The sequence below is a fragment of the Canis lupus genome, chromosome 35 (genome assembly GCF_048164855.1).
Source record: "Canis lupus baileyi chromosome 35, mCanLup2.hap1, whole genome shotgun sequence".
NCBI classification, from domain to species: domain Eukaryota; kingdom Metazoa; phylum Chordata; class Mammalia; order Carnivora; family Canidae; genus Canis; species Canis lupus.
In genome coordinates, this window is record NC_132872.1 from 1280613 (window position 1) to 1298819 (window position 18207).

An 18207-nucleotide genomic window follows, 5' to 3' on the forward strand; every position below is an offset into this window, starting at 1 on the left:
CATGTTGAATCATAAATTTGATTATTTTAAATGTTTGTAAGCAAATGTATAGAAATCATAGAATTCCTTTTGTATTTTTAAATATATTCACAAAATGTTTTCCATTTATTTTCTGGGTAAGAAACATGTATACAAACTTAGGATATACAAGCAATGATATATATATATCTGAGTTTGTATCCCATACCACAAAAAGTAAAGATTATGCAAAGTTTAAATAAATTGATACATTTTCTTAATTGAATGAATGAAAGTAATACTGGTCTCTTGTTTAAATGTAGTGTTCCATTGTAGATATCTTCTACAATCATGTTTCCTTAGACCATAGATTATGGCACTTTTCCTGTTCCCTTTTTTGTTGGGGTGTGTGTGTGTGTGTGTGTGTGTGTGTGTGTGTGTGTAGTAGTAGTAACAGTCTAAAGTAGTAACAGTAAAGTTTTAGGACTAAGGATTTCTATATGGTCTGTTAAAAATAACGTCTGGTTTTAAGGTTGTTGATACCTTCTGCAGCTCTTCAGTTTCTAAACTTCTCATTGGATAGAAAAGGTGATATGTTATTAATGAAATCATTTGGATATAAAATTAATAATTTGACCATTCATGTAAATGCAGACAATTCCCAATTGTGTTTTTATTTGTGCTTATGTGAAAATTAAACACAAATAATTGTTTCACTAAAGAACATACCTTTAATACTTACTCTAACATATAACTGTCTTCACATAAGTTTCTTTCCTCTTAAGAAAGCTAATTACAAAGAAGCTCATCAGGATCAATTTTAATATTTTAATTGGGTTTTGTTCTCCTTCCCTGCCCAGTTTCATATGATTTTTCCCCTTAATGAAATGCTATGCAATTTAAACTGAGACCAGAGCTAGGGGAGAAGTTAGGACTAGGAACAAATCAAACTTTAAAAAAAATATATTACTGTGTCAAATTTAAATAAATTATTTACATGAAGAACCTTTTAATTAAGTAATGTAATCATTAGCTTCATATAAATTTCAAGATATAACTTTTATTTTTTTAATGTATCATATTGAAAAAGCAGTCAAATTATTTTTGGATAAATCAATGAGTTATCTCCACTTTGCCACCACTGTGTCTGTGACCTTAAACTTATTGCTCAATCTGAACCTCAGTTTTCTTTTCTGTGAGTCACAGCTCTATCAGTCATTATCTGGGTGACCTTAGGAAAATTCTAAACTCTTTGTGCCTTACTTTCTCCAGGTTGTCGTTAAGGGTTAAAACACTAAAAAAATAAAAAATAAAAAAAATAATAAAACACTAAAAGAAGTGCTTGGCATGTGGTTAGTGCTAAATAAATATTTGCTATTTTTGTAATTACCTTAATGCTTACACATAATTAGCATACAAGAACCATACAAATTACAGCTATCATTATTATTTAATATTATTGTGTGGTAATCTGTTATTTGCACTCTTTATTTGGTTGGCCCTCAGGAAATATTTGTATTTATTATTTATATGACTATTTGATACGGTGGAATTTAACCTGAAGTTTCTTTGTATATATTTTTTTTGTATATATTTTCTATAGTAAATAATTCTCTACTTTAAAAATGAAAATGACAAAAAATTGTCAATGTGTAAGTTTTATATTTTAATATTTAATTTTTATTTTTAATATTTTGGGTTTCTTCTCAGGGTCAATGACTGTATATTGCGAGTAAATGAAGTAGATGTTCGTGATGTGACACATAGCAAAGCAGTTGAAGCATTGAAAGAAGCAGGGTCTATCGTACGCTTGTATGTAAAAAGACGGAAACCAGTATCAGAAAAAATAATGGAAATAAAGCTTATTAAAGGCCCTAAAGGTATGGAATAGTGAAACCAAGACAGATTATCAAGTAAGAAATTACTGAGATAAATGTAACTATCAAGTTACTAGTGACACACATTCTAAGATTAACAGTACTAGTAATCTACAGAACTTGTGTGGATTTTTAGAATTTCTCTTTAATTTCTGCTGATTTTTGTCTTAGGTAGAATTCTATTTAGCACTTGGAACTTATGTATACTGTTGCTATTAACTTGTAATCATCAATCTACAAAATGTATTAAATGCAGATACACGGGCTAAGTTAAAAGAAAGAAGTAATTATGAGTATGTCATTAGCCTCATCTGTAATGGGGACAGTTAATACTTGATTTCTGAGTTTTGAAAACATTGATGGAATTGAGGATAATTACTTATTCTAATTTGTAACTTTATGGAAGAAGTAGTATTCCAACAAATGAAAAAAAGAATAGAAAGCTACAAATTTGTCTAGTATTGAAGCTATGGAATTTATGAATTACAGAAATTCTTTAAAAAATTCAGAGGGGTGCTTGAGTGGTAGTCTGTTAAGTCTCCAACTCTTAGTTTCAGCTCAGGCCCTGACTTCAGGGTCATGTGATCATGCATGTCAAACTCTAGGCTTAAAGCTCTAGGCTCAAAAAAAGTTCTAGGCTCCACACAGAGGCTGCTTAAGACCCTCTCATACTCTCCCTTTCCTCTCCCACCCCCCATCCCTCTGACTCATGTGTACTTTCTCTCTTTCTAAAATAAATAAGTGAATCTTTAAAAAAATAAAAGTAATTCATAGAATATTGGAAAAGGAACAAAATTATCCACATTGTGAAGCCTATTAGTTCTGCCTACTACCAAAAAATTTTATTATTTTTCTCAATTGTTTTACTCTTATGAAGGTATTAAAAGTGTTAGAAACACAATCATGATGGGAACAAAATTGAAACATAATTTTGTAATGCCTCTTTGAACTAACAAACGCATTTACAAACAGACCTTACTTAAGAAGTAACCTGGGCAGAGAGGACAGAACTTATTTCTAACTATAGGAACATCTATATAAAAAATTGTTCAAAAAAAAAAAAAAAAAAAAATTGTTCAATGACTACAAAGTAAACACGTAAGACTTAAAAAATAGGCAAATAGGTGTGCTTGGGTGACTCAGTCACTTGAGCATCCAACCCTTGATCTCAGCTCAGGTCTCAATCTCAGGGTTTTAAGTTCAAGTCCCCCCTCTGGGCCCCATGCTGGGGGTGGAGGCTACTTTAAAAAAAAAAAAAGTAGACAAATAGATTCGTCTGTATTTTTAAAAAAAAAACAAAAAACATGAGTGTGATAAGACTGTCACCTTCTAGTTTTCAACCATTTCTGGACTTAAAAATACTTTAAATGATGAAATTTCAAAACTAGTATTTTCCAAACAGGTCTTGGGTTCAGCATTGCTGGAGGTGTTGGAAATCAACATATTCCTGGGGATAATAGCATCTATGTAACCAAGATAATTGAAGGAGGTGCAGCACATAAAGATGGTAAACTTCAGATTGGAGATAAACTTTTAGCAGTGAGTATAAGAAAGCTGTTATTTTAAAAATCATTTTCATGTCTCCTCTTTTTTTTTTTTTTTTTTTTTTTTTTGGAAAAACTGAAATTTTTCTTGCCAAAAATGTTTAAACAATATTTAAATGAATGAACACTAATTTTTTTGTTGTTGTTTTTTTTTTTTTTTTTTGAACACTAATTTTTAATCAAAACCTGAAAAATGGTTCTTGGTATTATTTGCCCCTTTGTTCCCCCTCTACTAGCTTCTCTCTCTTTTCTTTCTTTTTTTTTTTTTTTTCCTTCCTTTTCCTACTCTTTTTTGTTGAAGGGCTAGGGAGTTGGATGCACAGAATTGTTTAAACACAGTATCACCCTTTGTGTGTGACTTTCTTTTTCTTGTTACTTAATTATAGTATAATGAAGACTGCTAAAATCAAAACTAGAATATCAACAACTTGTTTTTTATTCATTTGCTTTTAAAAATTGTTTAATCACATACCTATGCCTAAATATCTTGTTTAATATTAATTTGTTCTGAAAATGTTCTTAAAGGCTGTTGTGCTGAATGTAGTCTTTTAAATTTTATTTTTTACTCAGAATTGGTTTACTGAGATTTATCCAGATTGTTGCCTAGAGCTAAAAATTTATTCATTTCACCTCTACATAATATAGCTCCAGATCTATACTGCAGTTTATTTATCCAGTCTTCATCAATAATGATCCTAGTCTATGTTCCCTAGAAAAACATCTGAAGAAAAGGTACCGTGCTAAGGTTTCATTGGGAGATGTAATCTCAGAAGCTAGAGTGAATGAAAATGAAAAGTGAGGGAGAGAATAGGGGAAAGTCAATACAAGGTATTATGTTTCTGAGCTGGCTATAATTTCATAAGAAAATGTCACTAATTGACATATAGGACAGCCTTCCAGTCAGGTGATGTGACACTATTAAACTTTAGATCCAGCCATCCAGGGAAAAGAAAATATTTGTCTCCCTATCTCTTGTTAGATAGAGTCTATTCCATGAATGGTAACTGTCCCTAATTTCTGCACTGTTACTCAGCTACTCTGGGCAAATGCTAGGGAAGCCAGCTCCCATACTCCATGGTATAGCATTTCCTCTGAACTGAGAAGTGATGGAAAGAACCAGAGCTTCAGTGATCTAGACAGACCAGAACACAGGCTTTTGACGTGTTACAGCTCTCATTTCTGTGTAACACATTAGTCATGCCAAGTGCAGCCCTTACCCTAGAAAAGATTAAAAGATCTGGTAATGGTAGGAGACAAGGTGAGAGAAGTGGTAGCCAGGACTCTCCAGTAAGCACACAGCCAAAGCCTAGTAGGCATGTAGGCTCAAGAAAATCTGAAAAGGCACATAAACTAGATCTGATACAGTAGTAAGTTGGGTTATTGCTTTTTTTTTTTTTTTTTTTTTAAAGGATTTATTTATTTATTTATTCATGATAGAGAGAGAGGCAGAGACACAGGCAGAGAAGAAGCAGGCCCCATGCTGGATGCCCGATGCGGGACTCAATCCCGGGACTCCAGGATCACGCCCTGAGCCAAAGGCAGACGCTAAACCGCTGAGCCACCCCGGGATCCCCATCTTTTTTTTTTTTTTTTTTTGGTAGTATGAATAATTCTAGGGAGAGCTGCTTTGTGTCTGGTGAACATGTACATACAAGAGTTTCACTTAACTATTTATCCTAAAGCAGTGGTCATTGAATATCCTCTTAGTAACATTATAGCAAAAACATCTTGTTTTCCAAACCAGTTATAAAAATGTACATTCCTGTGAGCAATATATAAATGATTCCTTTGTTGTACATGCAGTCCATTACTGCTTATTGCTGAAGCAAGGAGATTGTTTTCAGGTTGATAATGGGGAAGAGGAAAGAGCTGACTTTGGACTGCTTTTCTTTTAACCCTAACTCTAGCCCCTAATCCTAACACACACACCCATTGAAAATAGCTGCCTTTTTTCACTGAGTTTTTCATTTGTACTTTTTAATTTCTTAGATACTATGTTTTCTTTTATGGTTTTTCCAGAATCCATTTTAGTGGTTGGAAAGCCAGCAATGTGTCCTGATTGACATTTAGTTAGGCTTTGGTTGTCATAATTCCACTGAAATTACTGAATTCTTAATTCTCAGCTTAATTGCCATCAGGCATTCAGCACAACTTCCATCTTCTTCAGACCACTTCCATTTTCTATAACAGTTACCCTCTTTCTTGATATTCCTCTTATGTCACTAGTCATTCCTTCTCATCCTCCCTTTTGGTACATCTTCTCTCTAACCTCTAAACATTGAAGTGAGAAAGGACTTGGTCCTTGTACGTTTTTTCTTTTTGATAGGTGGTCAAATAACTTACAGTATCATTGCGAATGATAGGCGTAAGTATTATTTTCTGAACTTTTGTTTTTACATACATACACAATACATTTTGTGCTTGGCTAAACTATAAAAATTTTTAACCATGGTTCTTAGCAGAACAGTTGAAAAGCCCTAAGAGATTTCACCTAGTCTCCTTTCATAAATCTCAAGAATCATGTCAAATTTATTATATCTAAAAAGGAACTTTTGGGGTGCCTGGGTTGAGCATCTGCCTTTGTCTCAGGCCGTGATCCCAGGGTGTTGGCATTAAGTCCTGTATCAGGCTCCCCACTGGGAGCTTGCTTCTTCCTCTGCCTGTGTCTCTGCCTCTCTTGCATGAATAAATAAATGAATAAAAACTTTAAAAAATAAAATAAAAATAAATTTCTGAGTTTCATCCTAAGCCTCACCCACCATCCTCAAATCCTGTTCGTTGCACAGTCTTCACATCTATTTACCCAGGTCTAAAACTTCAGGCTCATTGTCCTTTTATGCTCCATATTGAATCCCTTGACAAATCTTGTCAGCTCTTTATCTGTTATCTAATGCTACTTAAGAAAATACAGAAATTAGTGGCTAAAACAACAACAATAATTATTTGCTGACACTTCTGTAATTTGGGTAGGGTTCAGCCAGGACAGCCTCTGTTCTGCATAATGTCACCTGGTAGCTCAACTAGAGATCCAGGAATCCACTTCCAAGTTCACTTATATATGGCAGACAAGTTGGTGTTGGCTCTCAATTGGAGCTGTTAGCCAGTGGCCTCTCCACGTGGCTAAGTTAAGCTTCTCAAGGATGGTGACCAGGTTACAAGAGGGGCATACCAAAAAGGCAGGCTCCAGTGTGTGGCATTTATCAATCCTCTCTTTGCATCACAATTATTAATGTCTCATTGGCTAAAGCTAGTTACATGACCAAGCAAGGTTCACTGTAGGATTGGATTTTATAGGGTCGTGAACACCAAGATGCAGGGCTCCCTGCAGACCACCAAAGGAACAGTATATCACAGCTGTATATTTCAAAATCCAAGCGTCCTTCACTTACATGGTAGTGTGGGACCATAAAAATGACCATATGGCTAAAACTTTGTGAAGCAGTATTATAATCTGTGGCAAAAATTAATGATTGTTCTGTGACCTTTAAAAATTTTTGTCAGAACATTAAAATCTTTCTTGTCAATTATACAGGTACAAATTAGGGAAATGAAAAATATACTAAAATGAGTATTTGTTGAGTACATTCGAAATTTAAAACATTAGAAATATTTTTAGTGTTTTATTTCTTTGCAAAAAAAAAAATTACCAAAAAAAAAGAACAAAGTTAACCTAAAGCTAGCAGAAGGGAAGAAATAATAAAAGATTAGAGTAGAAGTTAATAAAATAAGGAATAGGAAAACCAGAGAGAAGATAAACCAAAACCTGGTTCTTTGGAAAGGTGAACAAAATTGACAAACCTTAGCCACACTGATCAAGAAAAAGAGGAGACATAAAGAAATACTGGTATTTATGAATAGGTATATGCCAGCATGTTAGATAACTTAGATGAAACTGGACAAATGTCTAGAAAGCCACAACTACCACTTTTATTCTGACTGTACTGAAGAGTCTAGTCAGGAACAAAAAAGAAAAAGACATTCAGATTGGGGAAAGATTACATCTGCAAATAAGTTTTACTTATATATAGAAAATCCTAAGGAACCTACTGATAAACTAGTAAGTTTGGCAAGACTGCAGGATATATATCAGTTATGTTTCTATAACAGGAGATAGATGAATGATTAACAAATAACTGAAAGAAGTCTCAACTTGAGTATTTAACAGTGAAAGTGAAAACGTAATAATCTACAAATTGAAACATGCTTTTTTATAAATTGATACTGTTCAGTGTTGGCAAAAACCTGAGTAGATGGGTATGACATTCTCACATTCTATGACAGCATAAATTTACTACAGTCCTTTATTTAGAACAGTTTAAATATCTGTTAACTTTGGAATGGCTTAATAAATTATGATATAACCACACAATGGTGTACTGAGCAACAGTTTTTGGGTTTTTTTAAGATGTTATTTATTCATGAGAGAGACACAGAGGCAGAGACACAGGCAGAGGGAGAAGCAGGCTGCATGCAGGGAGCCCAATGCAGGACTCGATCATGGTATTCCGGGATCACGCCCTGGGCCGAAGGCCAGTGCTCAACTGCTGAGCCCCCCAGGCATCCCTTGGGCAACAGTTTCTTAATTCTGTGTGTCCCAACATGGAAAGATGACTTAAGATACCTTATATTATAATTCCAGTAGCAGAATAAGAACTTTAATATAGTCTCATTTTCTTAAGAAAAAATCTAAAATATTCCCACAGATACTCATAAATACCTAAGAGTAAAAGGAACATTAGGCTTGGGTATTGGGAGGAATAAGGACTGGAATTAAGATTGGCTATTCCATTAACATACATAAACAACTTCCTGATGTGATGGACGGTAAAAATGGGTATTTTCTTTTCACATACCTTTATATTCCTTAAATCACTCCTGCTTTTTCCCTGTGTTTTGGTAATTATTTATAACCAAAAAGCAGAAAGCAAGTGAAAATGTCCTAAAACAAATGTCTTTGGAATTTTCTTTTAGGTGAATAGTGTGTGTTTGGAAGAAGTTACTCACGAAGAAGCAGTAACTGCCTTAAAGAACACATCTGATTTTGTTTACTTGAAAGTGGCAAAACCCACAAGTATGTATATGAATGATGGCTATGCACCACCTGATATTACCAACTGTAAGTGTGTTTGCTTAAATCTATCTTATTTCCCTATTTTTAAATATTTTTAAGGAACGATATTAAATATTTTAACCTAATCAATTTTAAATCAGAATCTTTATAGTAAGAAGGGTGTCCTTTTTCAAAGTTTTATGTAGATAACAGTCACCAAAGATATTTGCTAGTAATGCACATCCTGCTTTGTTCTAATAGTTCTGGAGTGTAGAACAGAAATTTACTCTAACAAGTAATTCTTTTAATAACCAGGGCAATTTTGACGCTTCTGATATTAAATATTTCTAAAACTTGGGCTTTTCTGTGCTCTGTTATGTGAGCACAGATACTACTTCTGTATAAGTTCCTAATGTATTACTTAACTATATTTGTATACCGTACAATTGTGTTGCCTAGAAATGAACTGTTACATGAAAGGTACTAACGTAATTTTAAGTTTCTTATGTGATTCAGTGTTATTTTGATGTACAACTTAGCATAAGATTTAAATAATATGCATGTATTTATTGAAAATTTTATTTCCTTGGTGCATTAAGTTGATATTAGAAGCACTTGCACCCATGTGTCCCAGAGATATTAAATATACTCTCTGTAGTGTGCTTTTCCAAGTTTTCCTCATTTAAATCATAGAAATTTAGAGAGATTTGTGGTTTTATATATGGCAAGGTTCTCAATTTTAAAGCTGTCAAAGTTCATTACTGTCACTGATCATTACAAGTTAAATATCAGTTGTATTTTGAAATGAATATACTGTCTTCCAGTGATACATCTTCATTATCTGCCCATTGATTTATTAATTACTCAAGTGTAACTGAACTTTCTAAAATAGTATTCAGTCTCTTTAATGGAGAGGGATGATGTCTTTTTTTTTTTTTTAATACTTCATTTGTGTCAGAACAGAACTTAGCAACTTGATTAGAATTCTCACATACAGTTGGTCTTACACACCAACTTTATATGTGGGCTTTATGTATTTTTATTTGTAATTAGACATGCTGATTCACTGATAAGCTATTTTACACACCAGTGTAAGTATCAGTCTTATTTATCATGCTGCCTTACTTGTAACAGTTCTGTGAACTGAGAATTAGTGTCGTAATTCTAACCAAATATACAAATAATCAGGCTGCTTCTTACAAATATGTTGAAATGAAAAAAAAATTATTTTTAATTGAATTATCCCCTTTTATATATACTAACATGACATATAAAAAATGGAAGAGCTTGTCCTAAAGAGTAATAATTAAATAATGATTGGTTGTTTTCCCTATAGGTATAGATAATAATCTTTTTCTCATCTATTGAACTAATAAAACATTGTGAAAAAGTTGAAGTTTACCCTTGCTAGTTGACTTCTTTTATAAGATTCTATTTCCATTTCCCCTCTTCTTAGGTGACTGTGATTATAAATTTTGTTATATACTTCCAGCCCATGTTCATACTATATATACTGTTCATAAATAATTTATCTGCGTATTTTTAAAAGAGCATTTTTTTAAAGATTTTATTTATTTATTCATGAGAGACACACACAGAAAGAGAGGCAGAGACACAGGCTGAGGGAGAAGCAGGCTCCATGCAGGGAGCCCGACGGGGGACTCGATCCTGGCTCTCCAGGATCACGCCCCAAGGCCGAAGGCAGGCGCTAAATCGCTGAGCCATTCGGGCTGCCATAAAAGAGCATTTGTCATTTGGGGTGCCTGGGTGGCTCAGTTGGTTAAGTGTCCAACTCTTGCTTTCAGCTCAGGCCACATTCTTGGGGTCATGAGATCCAGCCTGTGTCGGGCTCCATGTTCTCTCTCTCCTAATAGATAAAATAAATCTTTAGATCTTATCAGTATCTTCACCACCTCAATTCTTTGACTGCACACCTCACTTCATTTATCCCTGTTGTAACAATTCATCCTCATTTTGACCTTCGATCCTTTGACACTACAACTTGATTGCCCCCCTGTGTCTCCATTTGTCTGTTGTTTTTTTTTTTTCATTTGTCTGTTTTTTAGCTGTGATTTGTCATAATACTCTCATCCTTGCACATATCTTCTATTCCTTTGCTCCCCCTCCTACTACTTCCTCCTTGGTAGAATCCCAGTTGAGTTTCAACCTGCTGTCTTTCTCCATTCCTGCTCCCTAAAAAGCAGAACATGACTGGAGAGAAAAACAAAATTGTTAAGTTATGACCATAAATTTCAGAAGGGGCCATACTTTTGTGGTTGTAACTGAAATAGAGATAAGAACCAAAATAGGGTACCCAGGAATAAAAGTTTCTTATTGAAGAGGGAAGTAAGTCCATTAGATCTAATAGCTGACATTAGAATTGTGATGCATTTCATGTCTTCTCACTTAAAAAAAAAAGGGGGATCCCTGGGTGGCGCAGCGGTTTGGCGCCTGCCTTTGGCCCAGGGCAGATCCTGGAGACCCGGGATCGAGTCCCACGTCGGGCTCCTGGTGCATGGAGCCTGCCTCTCCCTCTGCTTGTGTCTCTGCCTCTGTGTGTGTGACTATCATAAATAAATAAAAATAAAAATAAAAAAGAAAGGCAAAGAGGCATTTAAAAAAAAAAAGATTTATTTATTTATTCATTCATGAGAGACACAGGGGCAGGAGGGCGGGCAGAGACACAGGCAGAGGGAGAAGCAGGCTCCATGCAGGGAGCCCAATGCAGACCTCCATCCCGGGTCTCCAGGATCACGCCCTGAGCCAAAGGCAGGAGCCAAACTGCTGAGCCACTCAGGGATCCCCTCTTCTCACTTTTAATTTACATTCTTTTCAGCTGGAAGGCCTTGTTAAACTTCTGATTCGGGTCATTCTTTCCACTTTTACTTCAATTACTTCCACTTGTTTCTCCAAACCTTGGAGAGCTTAGATCATTAACCTTGATACCTAAGAACAAAAAATTAGGCTCCCATGTTTTGTAGTTCTCTGGGGAGTCTTTTTACTTAGGATTTGGGGTATAGGAAATAACATTGTTTTATCTGATCCTTCTCTGGGGCTGTCATTTCTTTGATAAGAACATCAGTTTTCAGTCACTGCTATATTGAGACCTTATGCCTTACGTGTGAGAATGACTCTTCCAGAAAAGATTCATTGAATAAAGGCACAGTCTGGATATGGCAGGGGGAAAAGTATCTCTTCTGGTTTGGGCAGTTGACTGAACTTCTTGTCCAGTTGTATTTTGTTGTCATTGTTCCAAACAACTGATAATGTGGCAAAGAAATTTGAGTCAACAATCAGAAACTCTAGACTTTAAATGCCAGTAATTGTAGAAGTTCACATGAGTGTCTGTTGTTTTAGGGCAACATGGCTAGTTCCCTTGAAAAATCACAGTTATTCTTGCATTATCACCCAGGAAAGACTTTTTGACTTTGAAAGTCAAGAGCCACGGTAGAAAGCCATTTGGCTTGAATGTAGAAGAACATCTTTAAATATGAACTAGATAGGAAACAGTTACCATCGGGCACTGCAAACCTCCAAAATGAAAGATACACGAAAGTCCCAAACCCTATACTGTCAATAGACATTGTAATGTTTTCCTTTTTGTATGATTAGAGAGAGAGAGATTCACATGCTGATAGAGCATACATTTTTTTCCAGTATGCCATGGTTGTGGTTATTTTTTTTTTTTTAATTTTTTTTTTATTTTTTTATGATAGTCACAGAGCAAGAGAGAGAGAGAGAGGCAGAGACACAGGCAGAGGGAGAAGCAGGCTCCATGCACCGGGAGCCTGATGTGGGATTCGATCCCGGGTCTCCAGGATCGCGCCCTGGGCCAAAGGCAGGTGCTAAACCGCTGCGCCACCCAGGGATCCCCATGGTTGTGGTTATTAATGGTTGTCTTTCACATAGGTCACTTCACTTCTTTTACCTCTCAAGCCATTATAATAATTCAAACTAATTATGCTTACATTTTTGTACTCCTGATGTGTATTATAATGCTTTGTGCATAGAAAACAGTATACAAAAAAAAAGAAAACAGTATACAATGAAAGAAGAGACAATCATAAAGCCTCATAAGTTAAATATTGCTTTCAGTGTGCTTTGATAAAGATGCAAATAATTCAGATGTGTTGTGTTCTTAAAGCTACAACTGAAATGTGTTGCTTACCTAAAAAGGAATAGCTTTGTAGTTTTTTTTACAAAAAAAAAAAATTTGTGATTTTTTTTTTCTATTTTTTTTCTTTTTTTTAGTGAGAGAGAGAGCAGGCAAGTGCAAATGGGGGAGAGGCAGAGGAAAAAAGAATGTCCAGCAGACTCTATTCTCAGCATGGAGCCTAATATGGGCTTGATCTCATGATCCTGAGTTCGTGACCTGAGCCAAAATCAAGAGTCAGGCACTTAACTGACTGAGCCACTTAGGCATCTCTATAATTTTTTATTCTTATCTCTCACTAGAATTACAAGCTATGTATGACATTTATTATTACTAAAAGGAACTAGTAGATAATTTTTGCTTATTTTTTATTTCTGCTTTGTACCAAGTTTCCAGTCTTTTTGGGTGCATTAAAAAGAATAATTCTAGGGGTGTCTGGGTAGGTCAGTTGGTTAAGCATCCATCTCCTGATTTCAGCTCAGGCTGTGGGATCAAGCTCCACATTGGGTTTTGTGCCCAGTGAGGAGTCTGCTTGAGATTCTCTCCCTCTCTCTCTTCCCCCCACTCCCACTCATGCATGACATGTGCACACATATTCTCTAAGATAAATTTTTTTTAAGAAGCATAATTATAAAATTGAGTTGAAAGATCAGAGCTGGTGTCAGGGCATAGACTTTTTTTTTTTCATAGCCTTTTTTTTAATAGAGTTTATATTTTAGAGCAATTTTAGATTCACAGAAAAATTAAACAGAAGGTATGGAAATTTCCCATATACCACCTGCCCATATCCATGCATAGCCTCCCCTATTATCACCATCCCCCAAAAGAGTGATACATTTGTTACAGCTGATGAACCTACATTGCTATATCTTACAGCTCAGGTTTTACTTTTAATTGTACATTATGTGGGTTTGGACAAATATATAATGATCTGTATTCACCATCATGGAATCATACAGAGTAGTTTCACAGACTTAAAAATCCTATACTGTACCTGTTCCTTTCTCTCCTCTAACTTGTAGCAACCACTGATCTTTTTACTGTCACCATAGTTTGGACTTTTCCAGAATGGTGTATAGCTTATGTTATACAATATATATAGCCTTTTGTGGTTGACTTACATACATAGTATGCGTATATAGTATGCATACCCAGCAGTATGCATCTAAGGTTTCCCGTACCTTTTCTTGGCTTGATAGTGCCTTTCATTTTAGTGCTGAGTACCTCTTTGGAGTGACTGCCATTTATTTATCCACTCACCAATGGAAGAACATCTTGGTTTCCTCTAAGTTTTGGAAACTATGAGTAAAGCACTTTAAATATCTGTGAGCAGGTTTATGTGTGGACATAAGTTTTCATCTCCTTTTGGTGAATACTGAGGAGCATGATTGCTGGATCATATGGTAAGAATATGTTTAGTTTTGATAACATTTTCCTGGTGACATATGGTGGGAGCATCTTTTCATGTACTTACTCGCCATCTTTGGTAAGGTGTCTCTTAAGGGTCTTTGGCACATTTTAAAATTGAGTTGTTTGTTCTCTTACTGTTGAGTTTAAGAGCTCTTTGTATATTTTGGCCAACAGTTCTTTATCAAGTATGTCTTTTGCAAATATTTTTCTCCCAATCTATGGCTGGTCTTTTAATTTTTTAGACAGTGTCTTTTTCAGAGCAGGAACATTTTAATGAAATCTAGGTTTTTTATTCTTTTTTTAATGGATCCTGCCTTCGGTGTTGTATCTAAACAGTCATTGCGGGCAGCCTGGGTGGCTCAGCAGTTTAGTGCCGCCATCAGCCCAGGGCATGATCCTGGAGACCCGGGATCGAGTCCCACGTCAGGCTCCCTGCATGGAGCCTGCTTCTCCCTCTGCCTCTCTCTGTCTCTCTCATGAATAAATAAAATCTTTAAAAAAATAAAATAAAATAAAATAAAATATAAAATAAAATAAAATAAAATAAAATAATAAACAAACAGTCATTGCTACACCCAGAGTCATCTAGATTTTCTATGTTACCTTATAGGTTTATGTCTAGATTCTTTTTTTTGCATGTGGACATCCAGTTGTTTCAACATCATTTGTTGAAAAGGCTGTCTCTGCTCCATTATATTGCCTTTGCTCCTCTGTCAAAGATCAGTTGGCTATGTTTATACAGGTATGCTTCCTGACTCTCTGTTTTGTTACATTTATCTATTTTTCTATTCTTTTTCCAATACCACATTGTCTTGATTACTCTAGCTTTATAGGAAGTCTTGAACTCAGAGTCAGTCCTCCAACTTTGTTCTTCAATATTGTGCTATCTGTTGTGGATCTATAGCCTCTCTGTACAAACTTTAGGATCACTTGGACAATATCCATAAAATAATTTGCTGGAATTTTGATTGGGATTGTATCAAATCTGTAGATCAAGTTGAAAAGAACTAATATTTCGACAATATTGGATCTTCCCACCCATGAACATGGAATATCTCTCCATTTATTAACTTTTTTGCTATCTTTCATCAGAATTTTGTAATTTTCCTCACATAGATCTTTTATACATTTTGTTAGATTTATACCTAAGTATATTGTTTGGGGGGTGCTGATATAAATGGTATTAGGCTTTTAATTTCAAATTGCACTTGTTCATTGCTGTTATATAAAAAGCAGTTTAGGGCAGCCTGGGTGACTCAGTGGTTTAGCGTCACCTTCAGCCTACAGTGTGATCCTGGAGACCCAGGATCAAGTCCCACTTCAGGCTCCCTGTGCGAAGCCTGCTTTTCCCTCTGCCTGTGTCTCTGCCTCTCTCTCTCTCTCTCTCTCTCTCTCATGAATAAATGAATAAAATCTTTTTTTATAAATAAATAAGCAGTTTATTTTTTCTTCTTTTTTCGGCAATTGAATTTTATGTATTGATTTTGTATCCTGCAAAAATGATTGCTTACTAGTTCAGTTTTTTTTTGTCGATTCTTTTCAGATTTTCTACATAAATGATGATGACATCTACAGACAAAGAGTTCTATTACTTCTTTCTCAATCTATATATCTTTTATTTCCTTTTATTGTCTTACTACATTAGCTAGGACATTCTTCACTTGTTCCTGTTCTTAGTGGTAAAGCTTCAAGTTTCTCACTATTAAGTTTGTAGATACTCTAACAAGTTGATGATACTCCATTCTGTTCAGAGTCTACTGAGAGTTTGTATCATAAATTGATACTGGATTGTATCAAGTGCTTTTTCTGCATCCCTGCATCTGTTAATATAATCATGTGACTTTTTTCTTTAGCCTGTTGTGATAGATCATATTAATTGATTTTCAAAAGTTGAACCAGCTTTGCATACCTGGGATAAATCCCATATGGTTGTGGTGTACAGTCCTGTTTATACATTGTTGGATTTGATTTGCTAATTGTCTGTTGATTTTTCCATATATGCTCATGAGAGATACTGTTCTATAGGGTTTTTTTTCTTTGTAATTTCTTTGTCTGGTTCTGTTGGGGTAATGCTGACCTCCTAGAATGAGTTAAGAAGCATTCCCTTGGCTTCTGTCTGCTGGAAGAGATTATAGGGAATTGGTATAATTTCTTCCCTAAATATTTGGTAGAACTCACCAGTGAACCTAGCTGAGCCTGGTGCATTCTGTTCTGGAAGGCTACCAATTATTGATTCAGTTTCTTTAATAGATATAGGTTATTCACATTGTCTGTTTTCTGTGTGTGGGTTTTGACAGATTGTATCTTTCAAGGAATTGGTCCATTTTATCTAGGTTATCAAATTTGTAGGCATAGAGCTATTCATAGTATTTCTTTGTTATCCTTTTAATGTCCATGGGTTCTGTTGTGATGTCCCCTCTTTCATTTCTGATATTAATGTTTTGTCTTTTTCTTAATTAGCTTGGCTAGAGGCATACCAATTTTATTGATTTTTTTTTTTTTTCAAAGAACCAGCTTTTGGTATTACTGATTTTCTCTATTGATTTCCTATTTTTTAATTTCATTGATTTCTTCTTTAATTTTTTATTTCTTTCCTTCTGTTTATTTTCTTGCTCTTCTTTTTTAGTTTCATAAGGTAGAAGCTAAGATAATTCCTTTTTATAGAATGGAATATATTCCATACTATAAATTTCCCTCTTACCACTGCTTTCACTGTATCCCACAATTTTGATCCATTGTGTTTTCATTTTCTCTTAGTTCAAAATATTTTTTAATTTCTCTGGAGATTTCTTTTTTGATCCATGGATTATTTAGGAGTATACTATTTAATAACTGCATTTTTGAGATTTTTCAGCTATCATTTTGTTACTGATTTCTTTTTATTCCATTGTGATCTGAGAGCAGACATTGTATGATGTATTTTTTTTTTTAATTTGTTAAGATGTGTTTTATGGGCCAGGATGTGATCTGTTCTGGTGATTGTTCCATGTGAGCTTAAGAAGAATGTACATTGTGTTATTGGATAGAATAGTCTACAGATATCCATTATATCCTGTTGATTAATGATATTGTTGAGTTCAACCATGTCCTTACTGATTTTCTGCCTCATAAATCTGTCCATTTATAAGGTAAGAGTGTGGATCCATCTGTTTCTCTTTGCAGTTCTGTCATTTTGGCCTCGCATAACTTGACACTATTGTTAAGTACTTACATGTTAAAGATTGTTATGTCTTCTTGGAGAATTGACCCTTTTATCATTATGTAATGCCTTTCTTTATCCTTCATAACTACTTTTGAGTCTTCTCTGTCTGAAATTAATGTAGTTACTCCCACTTCCTTTTTGGTAGTGTTAGAATGGTAGTATCTTTCTCCATCCCTTTATTTTTCATCTATATGTGCCTTTATAGAGTGGGTTTCTTATAGAGAATATGTAATTGGATCTTGTTTTTTAATTGACTTTGATCATCTGTCTTCTAATTGGTGCATTTTTAGACCATTGATGTTCATAGTGATTATTAATACAGTTGGATTAAGATCTATCTTGTTACTGTTTTCTGTTTGTTGCTCTTGTTTCTGTATTTGTCATCACTCTTTTTCCTTTTTACAGTTTTATTCAAACATTTTATCCCATTTTCTCTCCTTCCTTAACAGTTATAGTCTCATTTTACTTTTTTCCACTGGTTGCCCTAGAGTTTGCTACATACATATCAACCTATTTAAGTCCACTAACAATATACAGGTTCATAGGTACTGTAAGTACCTTAAAATAATGCTTATTACTCTCTCCCATCCCTCGTACTGTACCGTTGCTGACATTCATTTCACTTATATATACACACACATATATACATAAGCTAGTATAGTTGAATACAGTGTTACTACTATTAGTTTCTGAAAAGTTACATGTAACTCTTATCTTTGTACCTCTATCAGTATAGTGGGTTTTTCCCCTGTGACTTATTTTAGGATTTTTCTCCCCACCCTCAACCCTGCCTTTTTTCCTCCAGTTTGAAAAAGATATTTCTATGTGTAATTTTCTTGGCATTTAACCTAATTGGTGTTTCCTGATTTTCCTAGGTCTATGGTTTGATGTGTGACATTAATTTAGGGGAATTCTTAGTGATTATTGTTTCCAAATATTGGAAATATTTCTTCCATTTTTTCTCTTCTTTTATATTTGGTATCCCTATTTTATATATGTTACACTTTTTGTAG

At 34.7% G+C, this 18207-nt stretch overlaps 1 protein-coding gene across 33 annotated transcripts in view; it reads left to right on the forward strand.

Annotated features, from left to right (window-relative positions):
• The window catches only part of DLG1 (discs large MAGUK scaffold protein 1), a 237583-nt gene that overhangs the window by 139667 nt on the left and 79709 nt on the right, over positions 1-18207 (forward strand). For all 33 annotated transcript variants that reach the window (XM_072812020.1, XM_072812003.1, XM_072812016.1 and 30 more), the window contains 3 exons: positions 1669-1838; positions 3238-3374; positions 8351-8495. In XM_072812020.1, coding sequence (XP_072668121.1) covers positions 1669-1838; positions 3238-3374; positions 8351-8495 — 452 coding nt within the window. The remainder of the gene's footprint in view (positions 1-1668; positions 1839-3237; positions 3375-8350; positions 8496-18207) is intronic.